A 23,101-nucleotide genomic window follows, 5' to 3' on the forward strand; every position below is an offset into this window, starting at 1 on the left:
CATGTATACTCACAGCATTTCCAAAGGCCTTGAATTTCTAAAAGGAAACAGAACACAGAGTAAATGTTCAGCTTACTGAGTGGATGCTGTTAAATAAAAATAGAATAAGGAGGGTTTTTTTTAATTATAAAGGGCTTTGTGTGAATAAAATAAATGGAGACTGTCTTCCCCACTGAGTATTCTTTTAGCCTTTTCCATTGAACACACTGCCTGTTTTGGGAGATCATCTTTATAAAAAGTACACTTTTTTGTAAGCAAAGTGAATTCCTCCCAGTGGAGTGCTTGTGTTCCATTTATATTTTAATGTTGTTTCTAGAACTTTTTATATCCACCCCCATAAGTAGTTCAGCATAAGAATATGAATAAACAAGAACAGATTCTTTTTTTCTTTTCATAAAGGAATACAACTGTTTTAAAATCCATCAACTTGTCAAATTCCTCGTGAAAGTTTTTTGACTTTTGTAAGATAATACATAAGATTAAAAATACATTACGATATAAGAACCTTGTGAAATAAGTTTTCCATTAGCACCTGCCAGTCAGAATTGGAAAGGACAATGAGCAGATCGGTAATGGACAAATAATGATACCACATGGATTTGTCCTCAGCAAAACCTAGTATTCATCGTATCTATTACTTATGAATAAAAATAATGTATTATTAATAAATATTAAATTATAGAATAATAAATTTTATTTAAAGGAAAAAACAGTATTTTAGGTAAAAATTTTGGTTTTGCAGTTAGAAAGATAGGTTTAATTCTGGCTATAAAATGGGTTAGCTGTGTTATTTGGATATATAATATAATCATCCCGTCCCTCTGATTTTTTATTTGTACAGTAACTATAATAACATTTACTTTATAAGTTTATAATAAAAATTAAATGAGATATTATCTAATACTCAACACAGGGCCTGAAAAATGACACTCAAAAAATGGTATTGCAATAATGATCATAACACATTAAAGTTCAAAGATCACTTTCTCACACTTTATTTTGTTGAGTACTAAATATTATTTTATGAAGTACTGAGGAAATGAGGTTGATAGAGGGTAAATAATTTGCCTTTCTTTACATAGAAAAATGAAAATGATTCCCAGTTTCAAGTTGTTTTTCCTACACATACTTTTTTGATAGAATGGTTCTTTTTAGCTCAATGAAAAGATACTAGAAACATCTTGCAAGCCTATTTTTGGTCGACCAAAGTTTAAGTCTATGCGATTTGTCATTATATTTCTTATTTCAAATCGAAATGTGTTTTTCTGAGATTCCCACAGGTATGCGTGAGATCTGCTTTTCAATGAAGTTCGATACCATCTAATTTTATAATACCTCTCAGTTTCCATCCAGAATAAACATCAGGATAGAGAGAAGGGAAAGTGAAACTTAGCAAACCTCCTGGATAACTTTTCAAATTAGATTTTTTTATTTCTATTTTTTTGCAAGGAATCTAAGGTTCAAAGAAATTAAAGATCTTCAAATATTACACAACTATTATGTGGTGATAATGGAATTAAAAAGTTTTTTCCAGGCTAAAGCTTTGGTTGTTTTTGCTATGTTTGTTTCCTTCCTTCCTTCCTTCCTTCCTTCCTTCCTTCCTTCCTTCCTTCCTTCCTTCCTTCCTTCTTCCTTCCTTCTTTCCTTCCTTCCTTCTTCCTTCTTTCCTCCTCCTTATTTCCTTTTATTTTCCTTCCTTCCTTCCTTCCTTCCTTTCCTTTTCCTTTATTTCCTTCCTTCCTTCCTTCTTCCTTCCTTCCTTTTTCCTTCTTCCTTCCTTCCTTCCTTTCCTTTTCCTTCCTTCCTTCCTTCCTTCCTTTTCCTTCCTTCCTAACAACTTTTCCTTTTCCAACAATAACAACTTTTTTTTCTTTTTTTTTTTTTAATTTTCTTTATGGATTATGTTTTTTTTTTTTTTCCAGATTATTTCAAATTCTCCAGATCACATTTAGACCCAATCTTATGGAACCATTTATCCTATTGTTTCTATCTTAGAATTTCTTTTCTGGATTATTTATCCTTTGAAATAAGAGAATCCTCTGACTGAATTTCTCTCTCTCTCTCTCTCTCTTTCTCTCTCTCTCTCTCTCTCTCTATATATATATATATATACACACACACATATATATGTGTGTGTATATATATACACACATATATATATATATAAAATTTCAGCCTCTAATGGAGAATAGTCCACACTGACACTCTGATGTAAAATAAGTTGGAACCATTTTTATTTATTCGTGTCAATAGAATTGGCTCTAAAAAAATAAAAGTGATTTATTGCCTATTTAGAGACATGGATTATTCAAACCAATTAATATTTATAATCATTAAATAGAAATGCTCATTCTATTATATTCTTTGCTAAGATTGCAGAAGGGACCCCTGAATTATTTTTCCATACCCAATTGAACTTCTAAAACTATATCTGAATCTTAAAAGTATGAACCACGTAGAGCTCCCCAGAAGATGTGTCGTCGTCTATCTACTGCTTATGTGTCAATTCATACTGTGGAAGAAATCTCTCCTTCGTATTATATAGAGGAAGTTTGACTAGCATGTATTTCATTGGTGATGAATATCGTGGAAATAAAAATAACAGTTTACATTTTACTATATTTTCATAAACATTGACTCATTTTAAAAAATTCATGACATTTCATTTCATAAAATATTAAGAGGGGAAATATTGTCTTTAAATAGATGTTCCATAGTTTAGCCCACTATTTTGCAAATAAGACATCCACACAAACAAAGCAGTCTAACCAGCAAATAATTCAATAGGTGTTGGAAGTATAGAATACGTCAATTTTTTTTTCTTCCTTTACACTTGAGTTTTCTACTGTAAGGTGTTATAATTATTTATACCTTCCCTTTTTCATTATTAAAACCCTTATCTCTTTTTTACCCATAATCCTCTTTCCTAGTCCTTGAGGAGAGGTGTCATTTCTTTTGGACAGTTCAATATCACCTAGTCTTAGAAAAACCCAGTGTTCATAGCTTACACTGTATATATCATTTATTATTTTTTAATCTAAACTAGGTTAAAACTCAGAGATAAAGCATGTTTTCTGTATTTTCATCCCTAAAATAAAAATAATTTTCAGTATACTTCAATCAGCATACTTACTTACACATAATTTCATTCAGCCACTTTATTTTCTTTGAAATATGCCTCAGAAAACTTAACTCTCACTACCTGCACTTTATTTACAGGCTTGTGTATACAAATTTATAATGGATGAATCATAATTTACTCTAGTTTCCACTAAAGGGTAAACATGGATTTCTCAAATTTTCTAGGAAGCTAATAACTCTAAAAGTAGCAATGGCAAAAAACCCTAGTATGCAAATGCCCATTTTGACTGAACATGGAAGACATGAATCTATCTAGTTTGGTTTGTGTAGCTACTATTTTATTGCTAATTTTTGAATGGGTTGCAAACGTTTATTTAATCTTATTGCATCAATAATTTTTTTAGAGAGAAACTATAAAGTCGGCATTGTCCATCATGATACAAATTGATGTAGAAAGTTCAAAACAATATATATTTTTTTCATTTGCATTGCATGTGCTCTAATAATGAGTGGCTGTGTTAACTTATATGGTGTAATCAATCATATGTTGGTAGTTAGTAATGGTATTTATCTTCTCCCTACAATCAGTGAACCCAGCTCAGAACAGCCTTTCCATTTAAGTATTGCCATTCCTTCAGGATCCTGAAACAGGTGTCCTAGCATTTATTTGTTTTACAAAAGCCAGAAATCCAGATGGGAAGATAAATACCCTTTAAAACTGCAAGAAGTACAAATACAATGCTATATGCACCTTTTATTCTCTGATGATCCTGAACCTGACCTTTGGTGTCCTGATTTCTTATTTAAATAGTTAAAGTCATTATTCTTTATTAATTACTGCTTAGTTCTACAGTTAAAGAAAAGTTATTGTTTTTGAAATTTAGAAAAGCCTATATGTATAATGGATGTTTTCATTTTTTTCTAGTTCAGTGATTAATTGAACTCGTTACTAATCTTTCAAAGTTCCCTTTCTCCTCTTTTCCTGCTGGTGTATGGTCTACAGTTGGTTTTGTTCCATATTTCATCATAATGTTTGTGTAATTATTTCATACTAATGTTCAATTTTATAGAAGCATCAGAGGATCATCTTTGCTAAAGCATGGAGAATATAAACATATTAACAAACAATAATAAGCATAATCTTTTCAAACTATACCACATAGTATACTGCTTAATATCATTGCTAGGATCTGCTTTACCTAGAATTGTTAAAGTTATTAAAGCATCCCAGTGTCTAGACTTAAAATATCAGGTATCCATCTTCAGAAGATAGTTTGGTGAAAACTTGCCATTCATTCATTCAATCTTTTCTTTATCAACATTTACTAAATACCTACTATGAGCCAGAAACTTTGTTAGTTGAAAAGAGATAAGAGAATGGGAAATGGAGGGAGGGACCCCTTCTCTGAAATAGGTCTTGTAGTAAAAGTTGGCATCTATTCTAATGGATTTTGAGAGTTTTTCCCTGGAATTCTATTAATTTAAACCTAAAGCTGATATCCAATGAAGATTCAGGATTGATCCAAAATTTGTTCTGAGAAGTGGCTGTTTTGGGATAAAGTTGTATTCCTGCGATATTTTAATTTTCTCCTTTCTTTGCTCTTATAGAGTTTAAGGTTCACTCTACATTAAACTATCATAGGAAAGTAAATAACAATATTTTCTTGGATATACTGATGTAATTCTTAATAATTTTTGATTTTCCATGTAAATTATTTTTGAGAAAAAAAACTGTATGCCATGTTCCTGAAGAAGTAAAATAGAGAAAAATTAGGTATGATAAAACATATTTGTTTATTTTTTATTGAAATAGTAATTCTTATTTCATAAAAATAATCTCATTCAAATAAATAATACAAAAGGACAAACAATTTTATAATTTAACTTCTTTAAATGCTTTAAAACTGAGGAAATTTCTGCGTATCTTTTTAATATGGTGGTATTAGAGGCTTGGGAGAGTGGATGGTGACTAGAAAAATCAAATAGTTTAAACATTTTTAAAATTTAGAGCACTGGAACAACATCAATTCTAGTAGACTATACAGTAGCTTCATATTTTAATACAGAAGTTTACTTATGGATTTTTTTTATTTAAAAGGATCTCCTAATTAAGTATTCACTTGACTTTCAATGTTTATATAACATTATATCTACCGCTCTTGAAATGCCTTTTGAAATGCAGAAGTTAAGTTCTGTAAATATAAAATAGCTGCCTAATCAAGTTTTCATATCACTATCAAACGATTTTTGAAATCAAGTGTCAAAACTAAAACTGCAAGTGAATTTTTTGAGACAGACTGTCTGTTAAGCTTCATTCAGAATGGCAGATTCTTTCCTCCCAGAAAATTACTTACTCTTCTCTTCCTCAAATAATAATAGGCAAAATATATTCAATTCGAATAGTCTTTTCCTCCCTATAGTCACTTAGAACTTAAGCCTTAAGAACCTATAAAAAGTAACCAGCCCTTTTTTGTGGGTTTGAAATAGTCCTATTTAGCTCATGATAAATGACTTTATCATTCCTTATAGAATTCCCATCACTCATGCATATTAATCTAAATAATTTCTGTAAGGAAATATGGACTTCTTGTGTATTTACAATGTATCATTTGATAACATAAATTCATACTATAAATAGAGTATTTTGAATGAAGAGCTTGGAATCTCCCAAGTTCTTTATTTATAAAATGAGAATAATGGTATCTGAATCCATATTGCTTTCAACAGAAAATTATATAATAGGTTATCTTAATATTTTGCCTAACTTAGAGTATGCACTTATAAATGTAAGTTTTTATTCTAATATAATGATTTGTAGTTCATCAGGGCTGCAGCCAGGTAGAGATGGTGCTATTTGATAAAATGTTGATAAAATTTAGTATTGGTAAAGAAAAAACAACCACATATGTAACACGATTTAATATTATAAGAAGAATAGTATAATTGTTCACTGCCTTTTAAATGAAAATGTCTACATGCACAATATGAAATTTAAGAAAATGTAAAGATGTTGAATAGCAATATTAATTAATTTTAAAAGATTCCTGGTTTAGGTGAAGGCTAAAAATGAAGTTGACGGGACACTGTTTAATTCTGCTTTGTGAATAGGTAACAGAAAATTAAAAAATGATCTGCTTTTTGCCAGACAGAGCTTTTGGTGGCCAGTGAAATGACATAGACTAAAGGAAAAAGATGGCCTTTTAAACTGAGAAAAGCATTTTTATGATACATTAAAGATTAATCAACCAGAAATCCGTGATATTATGCTGTATAAAGCTGATGGCAGGTATTATTTTATTTTCAGAAAAAAAAATTATTTTATTTTATATTTCATGAAGATCATAAATAAAAGGATGAATTTTAAAACTAAAAATTGCTACAAAAAAAGAATAATATGTGATTAGCTTAGTAAGGTAAAGAAGAAAATTTACATCTGTAAATAGTCTTTTTGTCTTTTATTATTCTGTAATAATTCTTTGAATCACAAATGAGCAATGCTCTCTGCAGTCCAAAATTTATCTTATGTCACACCTTTTATTTCTATTGCTATAAGAATCTGCTGAAACAAATAATATGTTCTTTGCAAAGCCTCCCTTGGTTTAAAAAGTTCCAAATGGACACTGAGAAGCACAAACTCTTTACTAAAGACTGTCTTAAATCTAAAATTTATTCTGATCACTTTTATTCTGACTAATTCCAATTGGAACAGATGTATGTTATAAAAATATTTCATTTTTATTGCTTCTACATCCATGATTGAGTCAAATCATAAAACTTAAGTCTGGAATTAGGAGGCAAGAAAGAAAAAAGGTATAAAACATGTTTCTTTGAATATGGCAAACACTCATATTCAAAATAACATTAATTTGGGTAAAAAGTACATTCACACATCCTCATTCATGCTATATTAACGAACAGAGTTTTTCATCTTCATGTTATGATCACAATTATATACTAAACTTACTTATTCAACACAGTGAGCACTTTTAAAATCCATTTTGAACCAAGAGTAATGCATGGGTTAACACCAATAATTCTAAGTAACAATTGAGAAAAGTCTTAAAAAATAATCTCTTCTTGATCTCTCTACTTACCTTATTTTACAGCTCATTTTTCATTGCTAAGAACGTATATGTTACTTACATTGCAACTACATTCCTAGTTACTCAAAGTACCTTGAAACCCATTAAAGAATAGTTAATTTAAATAACAACTTATTTTATGACTTTTTTTGATGTTTAGACATGTATATTTTTCTAAAGTGTTCAACATAATAAATTATAAGCTTATTAATAAAGTGTATTTAAGTCAATTGCACCATTTGGAATTACTTAGGCATTAATGCATATAATTTAAGCACAGACAGCAAATACAAATGAGTTGATCATTTCAATGAACATGTGTTGTTGTTTTCATTTGAATGTGGGCAAAGCATTAAGCAAATGTATTACAGTAACATAATCCCTTAGCATTTCTAGATAACAATTTATTAATGGTTTTGGGTTTATGATATTGTATTAAATTATTTCTAATTCCTCTATTTCTGGTCATATCTTATAGGAAATAAATGATGTGGATGTACAGGAACTTGTAAGAAGGTCAATTGGGAGGCTAACTATCATTCGACAGACATTCCCAGTCCCCCAGAATATAAGTCAACGATGTTTCCGTGGCAACCATCGAATATCTTCAACATTGTGTGATCCAAAAGATCCATTTGCTCAGAATATGGAGGTACATTCTAGCATCAGAGTATTTCTTACAATGGTGCTTTGTTGAGCAATAGTGGAAAGGAATTTTTGAGTTACATTGAGTTTAGAATTACACATATTCTCCTCCTCCAGCAGTTTATTAAATCTGATGAGAAGGGTGCCGAGAATCTGTCTCTGATCTTTTTAACCTCATTATAACAAAATATCTACTTGTTTAATAGTGATATAATAAGTAAAGGTTATTTCCTTCTCAGCAAATAGGTAGATCTATAGCATTTCTCATGTTATAATTTATGATTGATACTCCTTAATGCCAAGCTCCAAATTATTAAGCTAATAAATTTGCTTGACATTTTTGCATAACAAGGACATAGACTTTTATTTTTTTAAAGATTAGTCTCCAGTTTGAAGAACTTCACCAAAAACTATTTAGAAATGCAAAAAAATGCTGTAATATTGTATGGTTATATCCAACTCAGATGAGATATAACTGTAACCTTCGCTATTTAGAATACAACAAAGAATTTGAAAGTAAATAAATAAAATCTCTGAGCAGCAAATTAGAGAAAGACCAATTTCCTGCATCTTACTCATGAAAATGTCCTTCACATTATCACTGGAGCTTATTTCTTTCTCTTAAGGAAAAATCTATCATATTTTTAAATTTTACTTTGCACTGGAGATCTCAATATGTCAATTTGAAGGAGGTATTACAAAAGGCAGGTGCATGGACAACAATAAAGAGCTATAAGGAGCACTCTGGCAAAACAAGAGAAAGGAAAAAAGAAATCAATCGAATGCACTAGTTCAAATATCCTATGACTGAAGTACTTTTCCTGTAAAAATAACTCTGTTATAAAGCAGTTCCTAAGGGTATCACTGTAGTATACTGCTAGCATATTAGTATTTAAGCTAACTCTGCTATATCAACAAAGATTAAAGTCTTGGTCAATTTCAGAAGTCAGAAAAATATATGATCTATTTTAGCAAACTATTCCTTCAAAGTGTTTAGTATTGAAAATACTAAAGTACTTAGAGATGTTCAGTTTGAACATTTTGGAAATCTAACTTTATGAGAACTAGTTCCATTCCAATAACACTACATAAATAAGGTGATTTTGCAAAACTACTTCTTTTGAATGCTAACTCCTCAGTCTCCCTACCTTTAGTCAGTTTTGAATTTTTTAGATGAATTATTACTTATCCAATTATTTCTTCAAATGTATTACCATTGTAATGAGCAACATGTAGTTACCAGGCAGCTGGTTTGGGGATTATTTCCCATAGAACTTTCTGTTTCCTATTAGATATTAATCTATTTTAGAATAAGTTCCCTTCAAGACTTGGTATTATAAAATCCCATAAAGTACTAGTTTATCTTTATTTCTTCCATTTTATCTATCACAGTACTTTGCACCTTTGTGAATATTTGTGGATTTGACTGTAATTAAAGAGAAGGCAATGATCAAAATAAGCCACTCTGAAGCCTAAATAAGACCTGTTTAAATTATAATGCCAATCTTACTGATTTGCTTATAAAGACCTATCTTTTCATATTAATTGGTCATGAGTATAATTGATTTGGGAAGATAGACACCTAAATGGAGAAAAGCATGAAAGAATTTTGATTTAGAAAATTTTGAAATATCAAAGACCGTTTTTGTGAAAAGAAGTAGCAGGAAGTATACAAATTGGGAAAGCAGAAAGTAACTACACAGTATTTTAAAGTAAAATTACCTAACATCATAATCCTTCTGATTCAATTAACTGATTTTTTGAAATCAAGGAAAGATATTTTATTTATCTTTATTCCCAGACCTATCTGATGAATTAAAGTTGTAGATAAAGCAACACTTCTCTTATCTCAAACCTTCATCTTACTCCTCTCAAACTCAACGATGGAAGAAAACAAGACAATAACTTTTTCTTTGAGTATTTATTACAGGTTAACTTTCTTATTATATGTACTGGAATTTGACTAAATATTTAATATATAAATAGAAAACTAACAGAAACTGTAATATGTGAAGATATATATATAAATGAGTCTGAATGTAGGACTCTTAAATTTAAAATGTTCCACTAAAAGCAGAGCAGTTGATACAGAGTTACCTGGGTGAAAATTTTACCCCATTGAAGTTACAGAAAGAGACAAGAAAAATGCTTACTGAAAATTTGGGAGTAGATGGTTCCCTAGGAAGTAACCCTCTTATCTTGGAGTTCATAAAAACAATGTGGGTAAATATGATCACAGACAGACTTATCAGCAGGGTACAATTAAAAATAACTCATAAAAAAATCAAGGTTTGAAAATATGACTCTAATGAGCTCTAAAAATAGAATCCCAATCATAAAATAACAATCATTAATATAGCAGAGGAGAAGAAGGTGAAGATCTCTGGGTTGTTACCTATTTTCATATACATGGAAAGTAAGATTTAGAAAGAACAAAAAACAAGTTTCCCAAATATTTAAATTAGCACCAGATACTGAAACCTTTCTGAAGTTGTAAAATAAATGGTAAAGAAATCTTTTGGCTAGAAACAGAGCTTTTAGCAATATCTGAAGCAAGAGGGAAGTGAGCCACTTACTGCTTAGAGAAACTGTTAGCTTGCCTGCTACTAGAAAGAAAATAGAAATGTTCAAATCTTTTTGCTTCTGCTTTATCCATCTAAGAAAATTGTCTTTAAATAAGAAAAGTTAGAATAAAAGTCATTAAACAAAAAATAACCACTGGTTTAGAAGAAGCAGTGGTATGGAGATAGTAAGAGTATACTTTACTGCTTTAAAATGAGGCTTGAAAAGTAATTTCTCAGAGCAGTACATAAACCAATAGATATGATCACAATATTATAATTTAGAAATACTAGAGAAATACTTGGGGAGAGGATTCAAGTGCAAGACATTGGTATAGTTTCCCCATTTAAAAAAAGGAATATGAAAAGATTGTGACAATAAGAGTTTAATATACTAAAAATTAACATATGTAAACTGTGGAATATATTATTATACGGTTTGGGGAATTTTGAATAAGAAAATAAGAATTCCTAAAGAATAAGCACTGCTAAACTAAGTCCTACTCAATATTTTTTTTAAGTTGTGAGAATGTAGAAAATCTATTTATTGTATGTTGACTTTTATGCAGCGTTAGACAAGTTTTTTTATGAAATCATAATGGGAAGACATTAAAAAGTCTAGATCGATGTCAGTCAAACATTCTGACCATAGGACTCAGATTTTTTTTTAACTCAAAATATGTTAAAGCCTCATTATTAACTTTAACAGTTACAACATGTGAGCTTCTTTAAAATTAAAAGTGATTTTCAAATAATTCACTAGCTAAATTACTTAGTTGTGTTTTCTCCAATCTTCAAGCAAAACTGATATGACTAGGACATGGCTCAGATATATTCTGTAGCTTTGAATACTTCCTGTTTCTACAACTTACCACCAGAGCTTCTATTACCCTCAGTTTGAGAAGTGGAACTAGAAAAATATTCCAACCACACCATTCTACTCTTGAAATGCAAGGAAGTCTCTGTGGTCATCTGGAAGATTCTATTCTTCGACCTAATATTTTCAAAATGTTTATCACTACCTGGATAAAAATTAGTAAAATATGCCTATCAAATTTGCAAATGACATAAAGTTAAGAGTGAAAGGTTATATTATGTAACATAATCACTGAATAATAAGCCTAAAAGTGGAAACTCCACAGAGATAAATTATAGGTTCAAAATCACTTACAGGAAGTCTAAATGGATGAGAACTGGTTTGATAGCTTTTTAAGGTTGTTAGGATGAGGACAGATTCAATATGAAAATAGCACAAATCGTATGTGCTTGAACCCATTCTAATGTAATCTTGGTCTCTATATCAGAAGCATTTTGCTAAGATCAAGAGAGATATACCTTATCTCTCTCCTAGTCAGATCACATCTGCAATAATGTGGCAGTTCTGAGTACTAAACTTTGAGCAGAAACATTGGAAAGTAAGAGAACAGAGGAAGAAAGTTGAGGTGATGAAACAACCTAGAAATTATACCGATGATGAACAACTAAAGGAAAAGGGCTATTTCAGGGCAAGTAAGAGGTGGTGTCAAATATTAGAAGGTTGTCATGTAGAGGAGGTTTGTTGCTGGTGGTTCAGCATGGTCAGAAATCAAGTGCAGTACAATAAGGTGGGGCAAAATGATTGGTCAGATGGTGGAATACTGGAGTTTAAGATGTTAGAGGAAGCGTGTGTTTGTGTCCAGTGAATAGTCACTTGTGTTAGTTGTGGCCAGAGTAAAAGTAAAGATTATGGTGAGGGAGAAGTCAAAGACCTCATGAATAAAAAGTAACCAAGAAGTTAGCAGATGATGGCAGAAAGGGGATTTAAATGTGATATAGCAAAGAGCATGGACCTCAAAAAAGAACAGACACCACCCTGAAGTTTGAAACGTGGGCCAATTAGGAGAAGCAGTCATTTGATGAAAACATCTGTCACATATTAAGTATGAAGCACTCACCTTTAAGGCCAGCATGGATGCTCAAAGTACATGCTTCACAAGGTGTTCAAAAGAGACTGTACTTCGGAAGTATCAGATGTGGGTAGAACCCAGCTTGTCAAGTTTGTCAAGTCTTCTGTCAAACCTACCTGACGTTAAACTTGACTTTCATTATTTGTGTGTCTTATTTAACAACTATTCGTCAATGACGACAACAATAACAAATATGTGCTAGACTCTAGGCTAAGTCAAGGGGAAATAAACGATTAGGGAAACAAAAGTACAAAAAGGAAAAATTATGTACAGTGTGAGCCTCTGTACAGAAGGAACTCATATTCTAATGTGAAAAGCAGATTTGAAAGAAATTTAGCATTATGATATGTTTCAATAGAAGTATGCTCTGAGTGTATGGGAGATAAAAAGAAGACTGCCCAATTAGTCTGGGAGTGGGGAGGGTCCTGGGAAGTTGTCGGGGTAAAAGTCAGCTAGCTTAATACCTAGGAATTGAGTATTAGAGGAAGTTAACTAGTTGGAGAAAGATAAAGAGACATCAAAGAATGAAGATAAAGAGACATCAAACAATTTCTTATATACCAGTCAGAGGAAGAAGGAAAATAGAGCTAGAAATATAAGAGCAAGCAAATTTGAAGCCATGGAGCCAGGAGAGGTTAGAAAAGGCCAGATTATTGCATATTATTGAGAAATCATTGAAAGATCTACCCTGGATTTTTGGATACAGCCCACTTATTCTTTATTTTTCTTCTACGTTCTCCTTTATAGTCTCACAGTCTAATTTGAACTGAATTTTGATTCATCGACTACTTTTAACTCCAAGGCTCACTCTTCATTCATTGAATATTTTGGCCATTTCCTCAGCCCCTAGTCTCTCTAGTAATTATCTGGTTGAAGGAGAGGTAGGAGGATAAGGGGGAGAATAATCTTCCCTCAAATTTCCTCATAAAGAACAAACTGATGTTTCACATAGTGCATAAGGGTGTTTGATGTCTCTTTAAAGAAAGGTCTACCTCTCATAAGTATTATGCATTTAAAATAATGTTTAACAAACACAGATGATTAAAGATTTACTGAGTAATGAAAGAAAACTCACAAGACACCATTAGAAATCACTTATTAACAGTTGTTCATAGCACCAAACTCTCATTATCTTAATGGTTGAACTTAGTACCATTCTGTGATGTGGGAAGACAATTTTATAAGATTCCTTCATGATTAATTATAAGCAAAGAGCAATCAACACACTATTCCCTTTGTTTTCAGGAAAAAAAAACTGTGTTAAGATACTTTAAAATAACAGAAAATTTAAACGATTTAAGATGGATTTAATTTTTATGGTTACATTGATTTCTCATTCTTTATTTTACATTGGATTTTTCCTGCAGAGGTTAAAATATAACATTTAACAGCTTTTATTGACCTTAGCTAACTCTTGGTGTTCATATTTTCTAAATCATGTCTAATTTATTTGAAAATAAACACCTTCAGTAGTTGGTTGTATGCATAGTAGTTCTGGCAAGAGTTAAATGTAAGAGTGCAATGGCTCTTAGCAAACATTTCTGTAATTTCTTTTCAATCTATATAGAAAGAAGATAACATGGTTACCTTAGAAGAAGAAAGCTTTAATATAAATACACATTCAAAAAGTTAATTGTCTTTGATATATTTCATGGTAATGAATTACATTTCACATGTATACCTATATAATTTTCTATGGATTCTTGATGATGATGTTTATGAATGGTGCTGTTTCCTCTCATTTTTTCCTTACTGAATCCCCACAGACACAAACATACACACAGATGACTACTTCCTTTTTCTGATACCTATTACACTCATATGCAAGATCAAGTGAATAATCAGAATGCAAAAACTTGACATATTTGGAAAATGTATTATTCAATTTGTCCTTGCAATCTTAGGCCCTTTGATTCTTACCTCCTCGAAAAGAAATAAAGTCCAGTAATTTTCTGAGGTCTGACACTAATAGCCTTGCCTCTGTCGAAACTCCTCTTTTTTATCTTCTCTTTCACACCTAAATAAGCTGAAAAAGCAATTGAAGCATACAATCAGACAAGACTTCATTCTCAATAGCAAAATTGCCAGGAAAATGAACAAAGAAACCTTCTGCTTAATAAATAACCCAGTAAACCAACCATCTATGTCCTGAACATAAGCAGCTGAGCTGATGATTTTCCCCACAGTTTTGATGGTTGGCATCAGTGATTCTAATCGTTACTGTCTAATGTCTTTTCAGATTTCAAACCTTTACATATATGACACAGTGCTTCTGCTTGCTAATGCTTTTCATAAGAAGCTGGAGGACCGGAAGTGGCATAGCATGGCAAGTTTATCATGTATCAGAAAGAACTCCAAGCCCTGGCAGGGAGGGCGTTCCATGCTGGAGACCATCAAGAAGGTAACTTCTGACTAGCATTTCCCTCTTCCTAATTTTCTGTAAAGACGATACAATAAATCATTGTTTGATGAGATATTTTTTAGGAGGATTTTCTCTTCTAATATTGCTGCCAATTCAAAGCACAAAGCAGTGTACTAGAGAAATGAAATATTCAAAATAAAAGGTCAGAAAGTCACACACATATACAAAAGCAAGGAACCCTTATTTATTTGTAAGGGAATTTTACTCAAGTAAAAAGTCAGTGGTTGAAATGTTTTAAATCACCTTGATTGTATTATTAGAGTTAGAGATGCTCAAATTATTTTGGTGCCTGTAGCAAAGTATAAGGTTTTTTTTCCTTTACATTACACCATCAGCTGAAAAAATGAATTCTAGATGTAGCTGTTTTTCATTCAGATGGTACATGGTAAGACAATGGATGTCATGATCTTTAATTTATCTTATAGTGAAGATATAATTAGCAGTTAATAATTTGCAGTATTTATGACCTATTTGGGTACTTGATGACATTAGTCTTGTTCACTGTCAGTATGGTGTTTAGCCTGGCTGTGACCTGCTTTGGCTTAGCTACCTGTTTTATTCCCAGGAGGTAGTTTATGTTGTTCATCTCCTCTCAACGGTATAAGCATTCTGCAGTTTATTAGCCTCTTGATCATGTCATCCTCGCTGGCATTCTCCATTTGTCTCACACAGCTTCTTGGATTTAAAATGAAATGATTAATCAAACAAACAAATCTCTCCTGTACCCTTTACACAAAGTAGACAGCCATTTAGAAGTTTATGTTATTTTACCTATTCGTTTCCTCTCTGCATGTGTTTGCCTTTCTCTCCTGAAAACAAAAGGAGAAATAGCTAGTCAAAAGAAATATGAAATATTTAGAAAATCCAGGGAAAAATCTAAAAATTTAGCATTAGAAGTGAAGTATATGTACAAAAAAGCAAGAAGTGGGAAAAAGAAATGTTTCAAATGAGGACTAGCCTGGATCTTTCTCTCGGTACTGCTTCCTCTTTGCAAAAGAATCACTTAAATGAGAATTTAGGTTCTTATCAACACAAGTACTTGAGAATTAAATGTATCGAATATATTGACAGAGGAAGATTTTTCAACTGAAAATGGATTAGTCAGATTTAAACTCAAAATGTTGCCAAAATCTCCTTATCTACATAGAGAGTTGGCTGGTATAGATCCAAGGGAGGTTGTTGAACATGATTCTGATCCTGCCAATTTATTAATTCATGGTTTGGCTAGGATGAAGAACCTGAATATATTCATTTTCCTGAAGCTGTCTCACAAAGACAGAATAATAGTTTGGGAGGTTGCTTAGGTGACACTTATTTAGTGAGAGTATCAGTAGTAGGGAAAGAGAGACACCGTAATATGTAGGTATTTCTCTTAGAGCAATCAATATGTAAAACGTTCTTGTTAGGAAAATTATAATAAAAACAATGATATAATACAGAAATTATGAAATTTTATTTTAGAGGAATGTTTGTATATTTGTCCCTATAAGCTTTCAGCCCAGTGACATTCTTTAAAGGAATATATTCATTCTGTGTATCTAAAGACTAAGTTTGAATCATATACGTGATGGCAGATGTTCGATTTTTTTTTTTTTTTGGTCTCACATTTCAAAATGACCTTAAAAAATTTGAGGGGTTTTTTTTTTTTTTCCAATCACACTGTTTTTCTTCATAGTGGTGTTTTGGTCATCCCATTCAAATGTGAAGGCTAATAATATCCCATGCACCAAGAGAATTTAAAAGAAAATGTACTACCGATACATGGACTCCCTCCAGGCTGGCTTGAGCCAAGTACTGGAGGCAGGGGGTTGGGCCTTTATAGTGGTTAGAGGGTGGAGCTGGAAAAAGTTCCCATTTACTTGGTCTGGAAATTTGTAAGACTTAAATTTCCTATGGATGTCAGAAAGGAAGTGCAGGATGGGCTTTCTTAATTAGCCTGTCCACATGTGGAGCCAAAGGGGAAAGAAAGAGAAGGCAAAGCTTAAAGAGAAATCAGCAGCCAAGAGAAAGCAGCAGCCAAACATCACAAACGAGATCAGACTCTTTATTACAATGGGAATGTTCTAGCAATAAAATTCTTTATTATGTTCAAGTAACCACTGAATGCCTGTGTTAAGAGCATGATATATGTACTTTACAAAGCCTGTGTGCTGCCGCAAGGAGACAACAAAGTAAAAGAATGAATGTCTATCATTTAATTATTTATATTTTAATTAGGGGGATAAAACAAAGGAGTTACAAAGCAGTTAACATAAGTACTATACATGTCCAGTAAAATGGGAGGTTGCAGTTTTCAGAGCACTCTTGTGTTAAAGCTTTATAATTTATTTTATAAATGGCAAAATAGGTGCCTCCGCATTTCTTTTTTCAAAAGTTAGAGGTTAATTCTCAAATATTTATTTCTCCCATGTATTATCTATATGGATTTTTAGTTTCAATTTTATAGATTATTTTTGAGAAGATTGATAATTTTAAAAATATTGAGTCTTTCCACCCATAGATACGGTATATATTTATAGTCTACTTTTTAGAGCCCTGAGATTATTTTCAAGAAAATTAATAATTTTTAAAATATTGAGCCTTTCAATCCATGGACAGTCTACTTTTTATAGTCCTCGATAAAAGTTTATAGTGTTCTTCATACATTTTTTTTGTATATATTCCCAAACTTTTATAGGACTTTAATGTATCTCTATCATGAATTGTTTTGTCATGTTATATTTTTAAGCGAGTTACTGTAGGTACATAAGGAAGTTATTGATGTTTGATATATTTTGTGACTGAACTGATCAACTTTGGATATTTGACTCCTGATTCTTACTCCTCTCTTTGTAGTTTACGCCCTTGTGTTTTTCAAGCAGACATTGATGCTATCCTCAAATAAAAATATCACTTAATGTTAATACTTTATGTATTTTTAAAACTTCAAAAATCTTTTTGGGGACAACTGAGAGCATGACTTTCCATGTGCACTCTAGAGCCCTGTGTACTCTGCAGGTGGCTAGCTTCCCTCCCTCTAAGTGAAGGTGCCAGGTTATCTCGACCTCAGAGACATAGAAATGAGGATTTTACTTCTACAGGAGAGCTGCAGCCAATACTGAGCTGGCCTGGAGCCGACCTGCAGAGCCCTGCCACACAGGACATATTATTTTACAGCTCTCCACGGGTGGCGTTCTTCAACTATTCCTCTTGATTTTGATGTCAGTTCACCAATGACATATGGCTCTCCAGCTCTTGATAGAGGGAACCCCAAGCAGTGGTGTTAGGGGCACACCTACAAGGCAGAGGCCTGACCTGGGGTCTGTACAGAAGGATCTGTAGGTAGATTTGCAGTTTGGGCTAGCAACAGAAGATACAGTGGCCAGTGAGGCTAAAAACTTGTGAATTATGGAACAAATGTAAATATGACAACATGCAAAAACAAATTTCAGAGATTCTTTTAACATTTTATTGACTAAAGAAGAAGAATGTGTTGCCATGGATATCATCGAACCTCTGTACATGCAACTACTTGGGAAGATTAATATTATTGGGGAAGTAATTTTAAAATGTAAACTGAACATATAAAATCATTTGACAAAAGTCTCTACACACAGCTCATTTGCTACCCACAGGACGTTATCCCAACTCATGACATGGCTGTCAATGAAATCTTTTGTGACAGTAAACCTGACTTCAGTCTTAGAACATCAGATTCAAGTAGGACCACTCAATGTGTTGAAGACTAAGAGTATGAGAAACCTGAATCCCGAAGACATTGACCAGCTCATTACACACATTAAAGTATTGCTATTTTTACCCCATGGTGGCATAGTGATCAGGATGATTTCAGAGATGCACGGAGCCTTCTTTCAATGCCAGGTGTGCACTCACACAGCCATGGTGGAAATGAACCATGGCCAAATCGTTGAGCCCTGCATGTGTGAATGCTGCCCCACCACCCACAGCATGATGCTGAACCACGACTACTCCCTGTTCTCTGATAAGAAGATGATCAAACTTTGAGTCTCTTAAAAATGTGCCTGTGAGGTAGATGCCTCACACTGTCATCCTTTTTGCCCACAATAATCTTGTTGACAAGGTTCAGCTTGGAACAGAGTGAACTTTGCAAGCATCTATCGAGCTGTTTTTATTGAGTCAATCCAAGGGTGAGTAATGAGAAGTCTGTCTACAGAACTCACATTGATGTCATTATTGGAAAATGGATGCAAAACATTTGCATGAAGAAGCAGATAAAGAAGCAGAACAGAAACTTTTTTATTTTTTCAGAGAAGTGTGTGGAATTGCTTAAGAAACTTTCCAGAAAACCAGACATTTATGAGAGACTTGCTTCAGCCTGGGCTCCAAACTTGTAAGAATGCAAAAATTTAAAAAAGGAAATCTTGCTTCAACTTTTCCAAGAAACAAGGAAGGATTTTAGTTACACAGGAAAGAGAAAACTGAGATCAGTATCCTGCTGTGTGGTGATCCTGGGACCAGCAAGTCCCAGCATCTCCCGTGTGTGTACAATCTGGTTCCCTGGGACTAGTACACATCTGGGAAGGACTCCAGTGCAGTCGACCCAAGAGTACATGCAGATTATGCAGAGAAAGATCCCCAGATGAGGCACCTGGTCCTGCAGACCAGTGCCCTTGTCCTGGGTGATAGTGGTATCCACTGTATTTTAAGTTTGAGAGGATGAAATTATAAGGTCAGCACTACATGAAGTCATGAAACAGCTAACTCTATCGCAAAGGCTAAGATTGTTAGCTCAATGGATGCACCTATGTCTTGGCAGCAGTAAATCCTATTGAAACTCAGTGGAATCCAAAAAAAAAACCTACCATTGAAAATACCCAGCTATCTCACATGTTATTATAAAAGTTTGATTTGACCTTCCTCATGCTAGACCCTCAGGATGAAGACTATGACAGGCGTCTGGTTCACCACCTCGTGATTCTACTACCAAGGCAAAGAGTGAGTAGAGGAGTTCACGGACATGGCAGTGCTGAAGGCTGAGCCAGGAAACCAGCCAGGCTCTCACAGAAGTTTATGTAGACATGAGGAAGATCTGAGGTAGCTGAGAGATGGTTTTGGCACTCACTTGACAGCTGGAATTGTTAATTGACTTAACAGAAGCCCATGCTAAAATATGATTTTTAAACAACATTAAAGCTATTGATGTTGGAAAGGCAGATCACTTCCACCAAGAGACTCTACAGCAGCCTGCTACTGACTCCTGAGCTGGCATCGTGGACATATCTATTCTTACTACAGGAATGAGTGCCGTCTCTCCTAAATGGAAAGAAGATTAGATGAAGCTTTAAAAAAACTTATTTCATCTAAGAGTAAAATACCAGCTCTAAAATACTTACGACTTTTGAAGATATTTAGGGAGAATCTGACATAGCAATTACCAAAGATATGTTTGAAGAAGCACTGTGTGCTTCGGTTGATGATGACTTTTTGACAGTCACTGGAAAAACTGTTTACTTACTCTGAAGCTCTCGTGAACAATGCTGTGTGTTTCTGCTAATTTGCACTTGCATATTGCACTTGTTTTCATATATGTTTGACATATGGGTCAATTGATCACTTTTATTGCCATCAATGGAAGAAAATTTTTAGATTATTATTTCGATCCATAAAAATGTCTAACCTAGGTTCAATTTTCTTAGTAAAGTGTTTAACTTTTTTTCACATTTTACGTAAAAGTACTGTATCAATTTACAAATATGCAATAGAGATAATTTTCTTAAATTGCCTCTATTTTATTTTTTTTTTGGCACCAAGACTTTTAATCTGTATGTATGTATAGATAACAGGGCATCAGTCATTCTAATAGCAATCATACATATGCTTGGGGTTTTGTAATGTGAGGTAAAACATCGCTAGAGCCTTTAGTGCTGTTACAACACTCAAATGTAATCCCTTCTAGAAGCTTGTTCACATGGCTACTATAAAATCAGAAATAAGTAAGAGGAAATGATCAGGTTCTAGGTTAACTTCTGCCACTTTATCCTAGTATGTAAAACTTTTTTCCTAAGTAGATGATAAAGAAAATTTACAAGTAATAAAATAAAAACTTTTCTTGGCTGAGTGCTTTAGCTTCTTCTTCCGAACTTGTATAATTTGGTGATAAACAGCATCTTGACTTAATAAAAATGCCACAGGTGTTTTACTATTAAGTATATTAAAGGTATCATTTGAAAAGAGATCTTTTTTTTAATTGTGTAAAGAATATATCCTATTTTGGTTTTACTCTATTTTGTACTTTTAAAAATTATTAGCAACCCATATAATTTTAGAGTAGTGAGGAAAAATAAATTTAATCTTACTTATTTCCTCCGATTTTAAGGCAGAGAAAACTGAGCCTCAGAAAAATTAAATGACTTTTTAAGGGTTGGTCACACAGCAAATTAGTTTTAAATATCAAGTTTTCTGGCTTCCAATTCTGTGTTCTGTGCACCATACTGTTTACCCTTTTTATTGTTCATGGCAGAATTGTCAAAATCATTTGCTAAAAAAACACACACACAAGAAATCAGGGGTATAAATACCAGTTTAATATTATGTAAAACATACCTTAGTCTTAATATGGCTTTTTCAAATGCTCTGAAGTTGGAGTGTACATTGAGGAGGCTGCAAGAAGACTGTTTCAAAGACACAGACTACATTTTTAAAACCTCTTGCATCCAAAACTTTATTTGCACACATATGCATTTTTTTTTCGGTTTATTATGAGAAGCTACATCTAATTGTAATATGTATTTTGGTAAGGAGTTTTCATATTGTAAAACTTAAATTCAATGACGTTACTTACATACCCTGTAACAAGGATTTAAGCTTTTTTAACTAAATAAGTAAAACGAAAAACAGCTGAACCGCTCTGGAAGAGAGTAGGGGAGGGTCTCCATTGTTGCCACCACAATTTGAAAACCATTTTCCTGGAACATTTAGAAATCAGTTTAATCCATGCAGATCTACTGACTCTTACAGATTGTAAAATAGTATTATACCCAGGCGACATGGGCAGCCTATTTTTATTTACAGACTTGTTCTGCAATTGAACGGCAATCATTTTCTATTTTTCTTACTGTTAATATTTAAATGGTTTCCAAGAATACACTTCATTCATTTATGTATTCAATACTCTTTCAGCAGGTATTTGTCAAATGCTTAGACTGTGGAATGTATTAGTCAAACTTTTGTATAATTACCCAGAAAGGAATTTAGAGCCTAGTAATGAATATTGGCGAAGTACACAAAAAGCTATACTCTAAAGTGAGAGATAACAGAAGGCCCCAAATATGATAAAAATAGAATCTCGTCGAATTTTAGGAAAGGACGCAGCTCAGTGTGCCGTGGTACACACTCAGATCCCTGCTTCATGGCGGGAGTGCTCCTTTTCCGAAGGGCACACAGCTGGGCCTCTGTCCAGTAACTGCCCTGCGCAGAAGGGAAGTTGTTCCACTTCTTTTCTGGAAGAGCATGCACCAACAACCGGTCATTGCAGAACTAGAAAGGTCTGAGTCCCTGGCCTCCCTTTGGGATAACTCTGAAGAGTTATTGCAACTGCAGACTAGCCCAGGGGATCACCTGAGCTGCCAATGGATTTGTATATCAGTTTCACCTCTCCCTGTGTCCAGTCGCTCTTCTCTCACTCCCCGGCAGGTACTTTTCTCAGGAGTACTTCAAGTAACCCTCCTACACACAAGCAAATCTACATTTCAGAGCTGTTTCCTGCGGAACCTGACCCAAAACAGAGAAAATAGATTTGCATGAACTGATAGCATCTCAATGGAAACTTGAAAATTAACAGATTCAAGATATGTAAATATATGGAGAAGGGGATATTTTAGGTGGTGGGAGCACTCTAGCTGACATTTGTATTGTCATAAATCATGTGGACAATGACAAAAATTGATCGATTTACTAGAGTGCACAGAACACATGGAGAGAATAGTTTGGACTGGAAAGAGATTGAGGAAAGGAATTTATTTTCAAAGTAAAAGAAAGATTTTAAAGAATTTTTGAGCATGGGTATGACAAAATCCTGAGCTGAGTTTTAGAATACATTTACATCTTTTGTTTAATATTTTTTTTAAACTTAAAAAATACACTAAAAATATGTGATTACCTATAAAAGCAGTGATATTTTCTATGTATTCTACATAAAAGCCAATCAGTATTTGCTAGCTCCTTAAATCAAGTGTTTCTTCATTGGCTTAATCAGCTAATGTCTGCTAAATCCTTTGTAATTATCATTTTCAATACCAAATGTGAGAAACCAACATTTGTGGCAGTATTTCAAATCTTTTAGTACTAATACATTTTCTCACATTGACATAATAAATCTAAAAGAGATATCTTGATACATGTTGA

The 23,101-nt window shown here is 33.0% G+C and overlaps 1 protein-coding gene and 1 pseudogene across 3 annotated transcripts in view; both read left to right on the forward strand.

Annotated features, from left to right (window-relative positions):
- The window catches only part of GRID2 (glutamate ionotropic receptor delta type subunit 2), a 1,244,525-nt gene that overhangs the window by 750,223 nt on the left and 471,201 nt on the right, over positions 1 to 23,101 (forward strand). For all 3 annotated transcript variants that reach the window (XM_039845721.1, XM_039845720.1, XM_039845722.1), the window contains 2 exons: positions 7,642 to 7,815; positions 14,555 to 14,716. In XM_039845721.1, coding sequence (XP_039701655.1) covers positions 7,642 to 7,815; positions 14,555 to 14,716 — 336 coding nt within the window. The remainder of the gene's footprint in view (positions 1 to 7,641; positions 7,816 to 14,554; positions 14,717 to 23,101) is intronic.
- Positions 17,703 to 20,218, forward strand: LOC120588081 (DNA replication licensing factor MCM4-like; annotated as a pseudogene).

This window comes from Pteropus medius, unplaced genomic scaffold (assembly GCF_902729225.1).
Source record: "Pteropus medius unplaced genomic scaffold, Ma_sr-lr_union100, whole genome shotgun sequence".
In the NCBI taxonomy this organism is placed as follows: Eukaryota; Metazoa; Chordata; class Mammalia; order Chiroptera; family Pteropodidae; genus Pteropus; species Pteropus medius.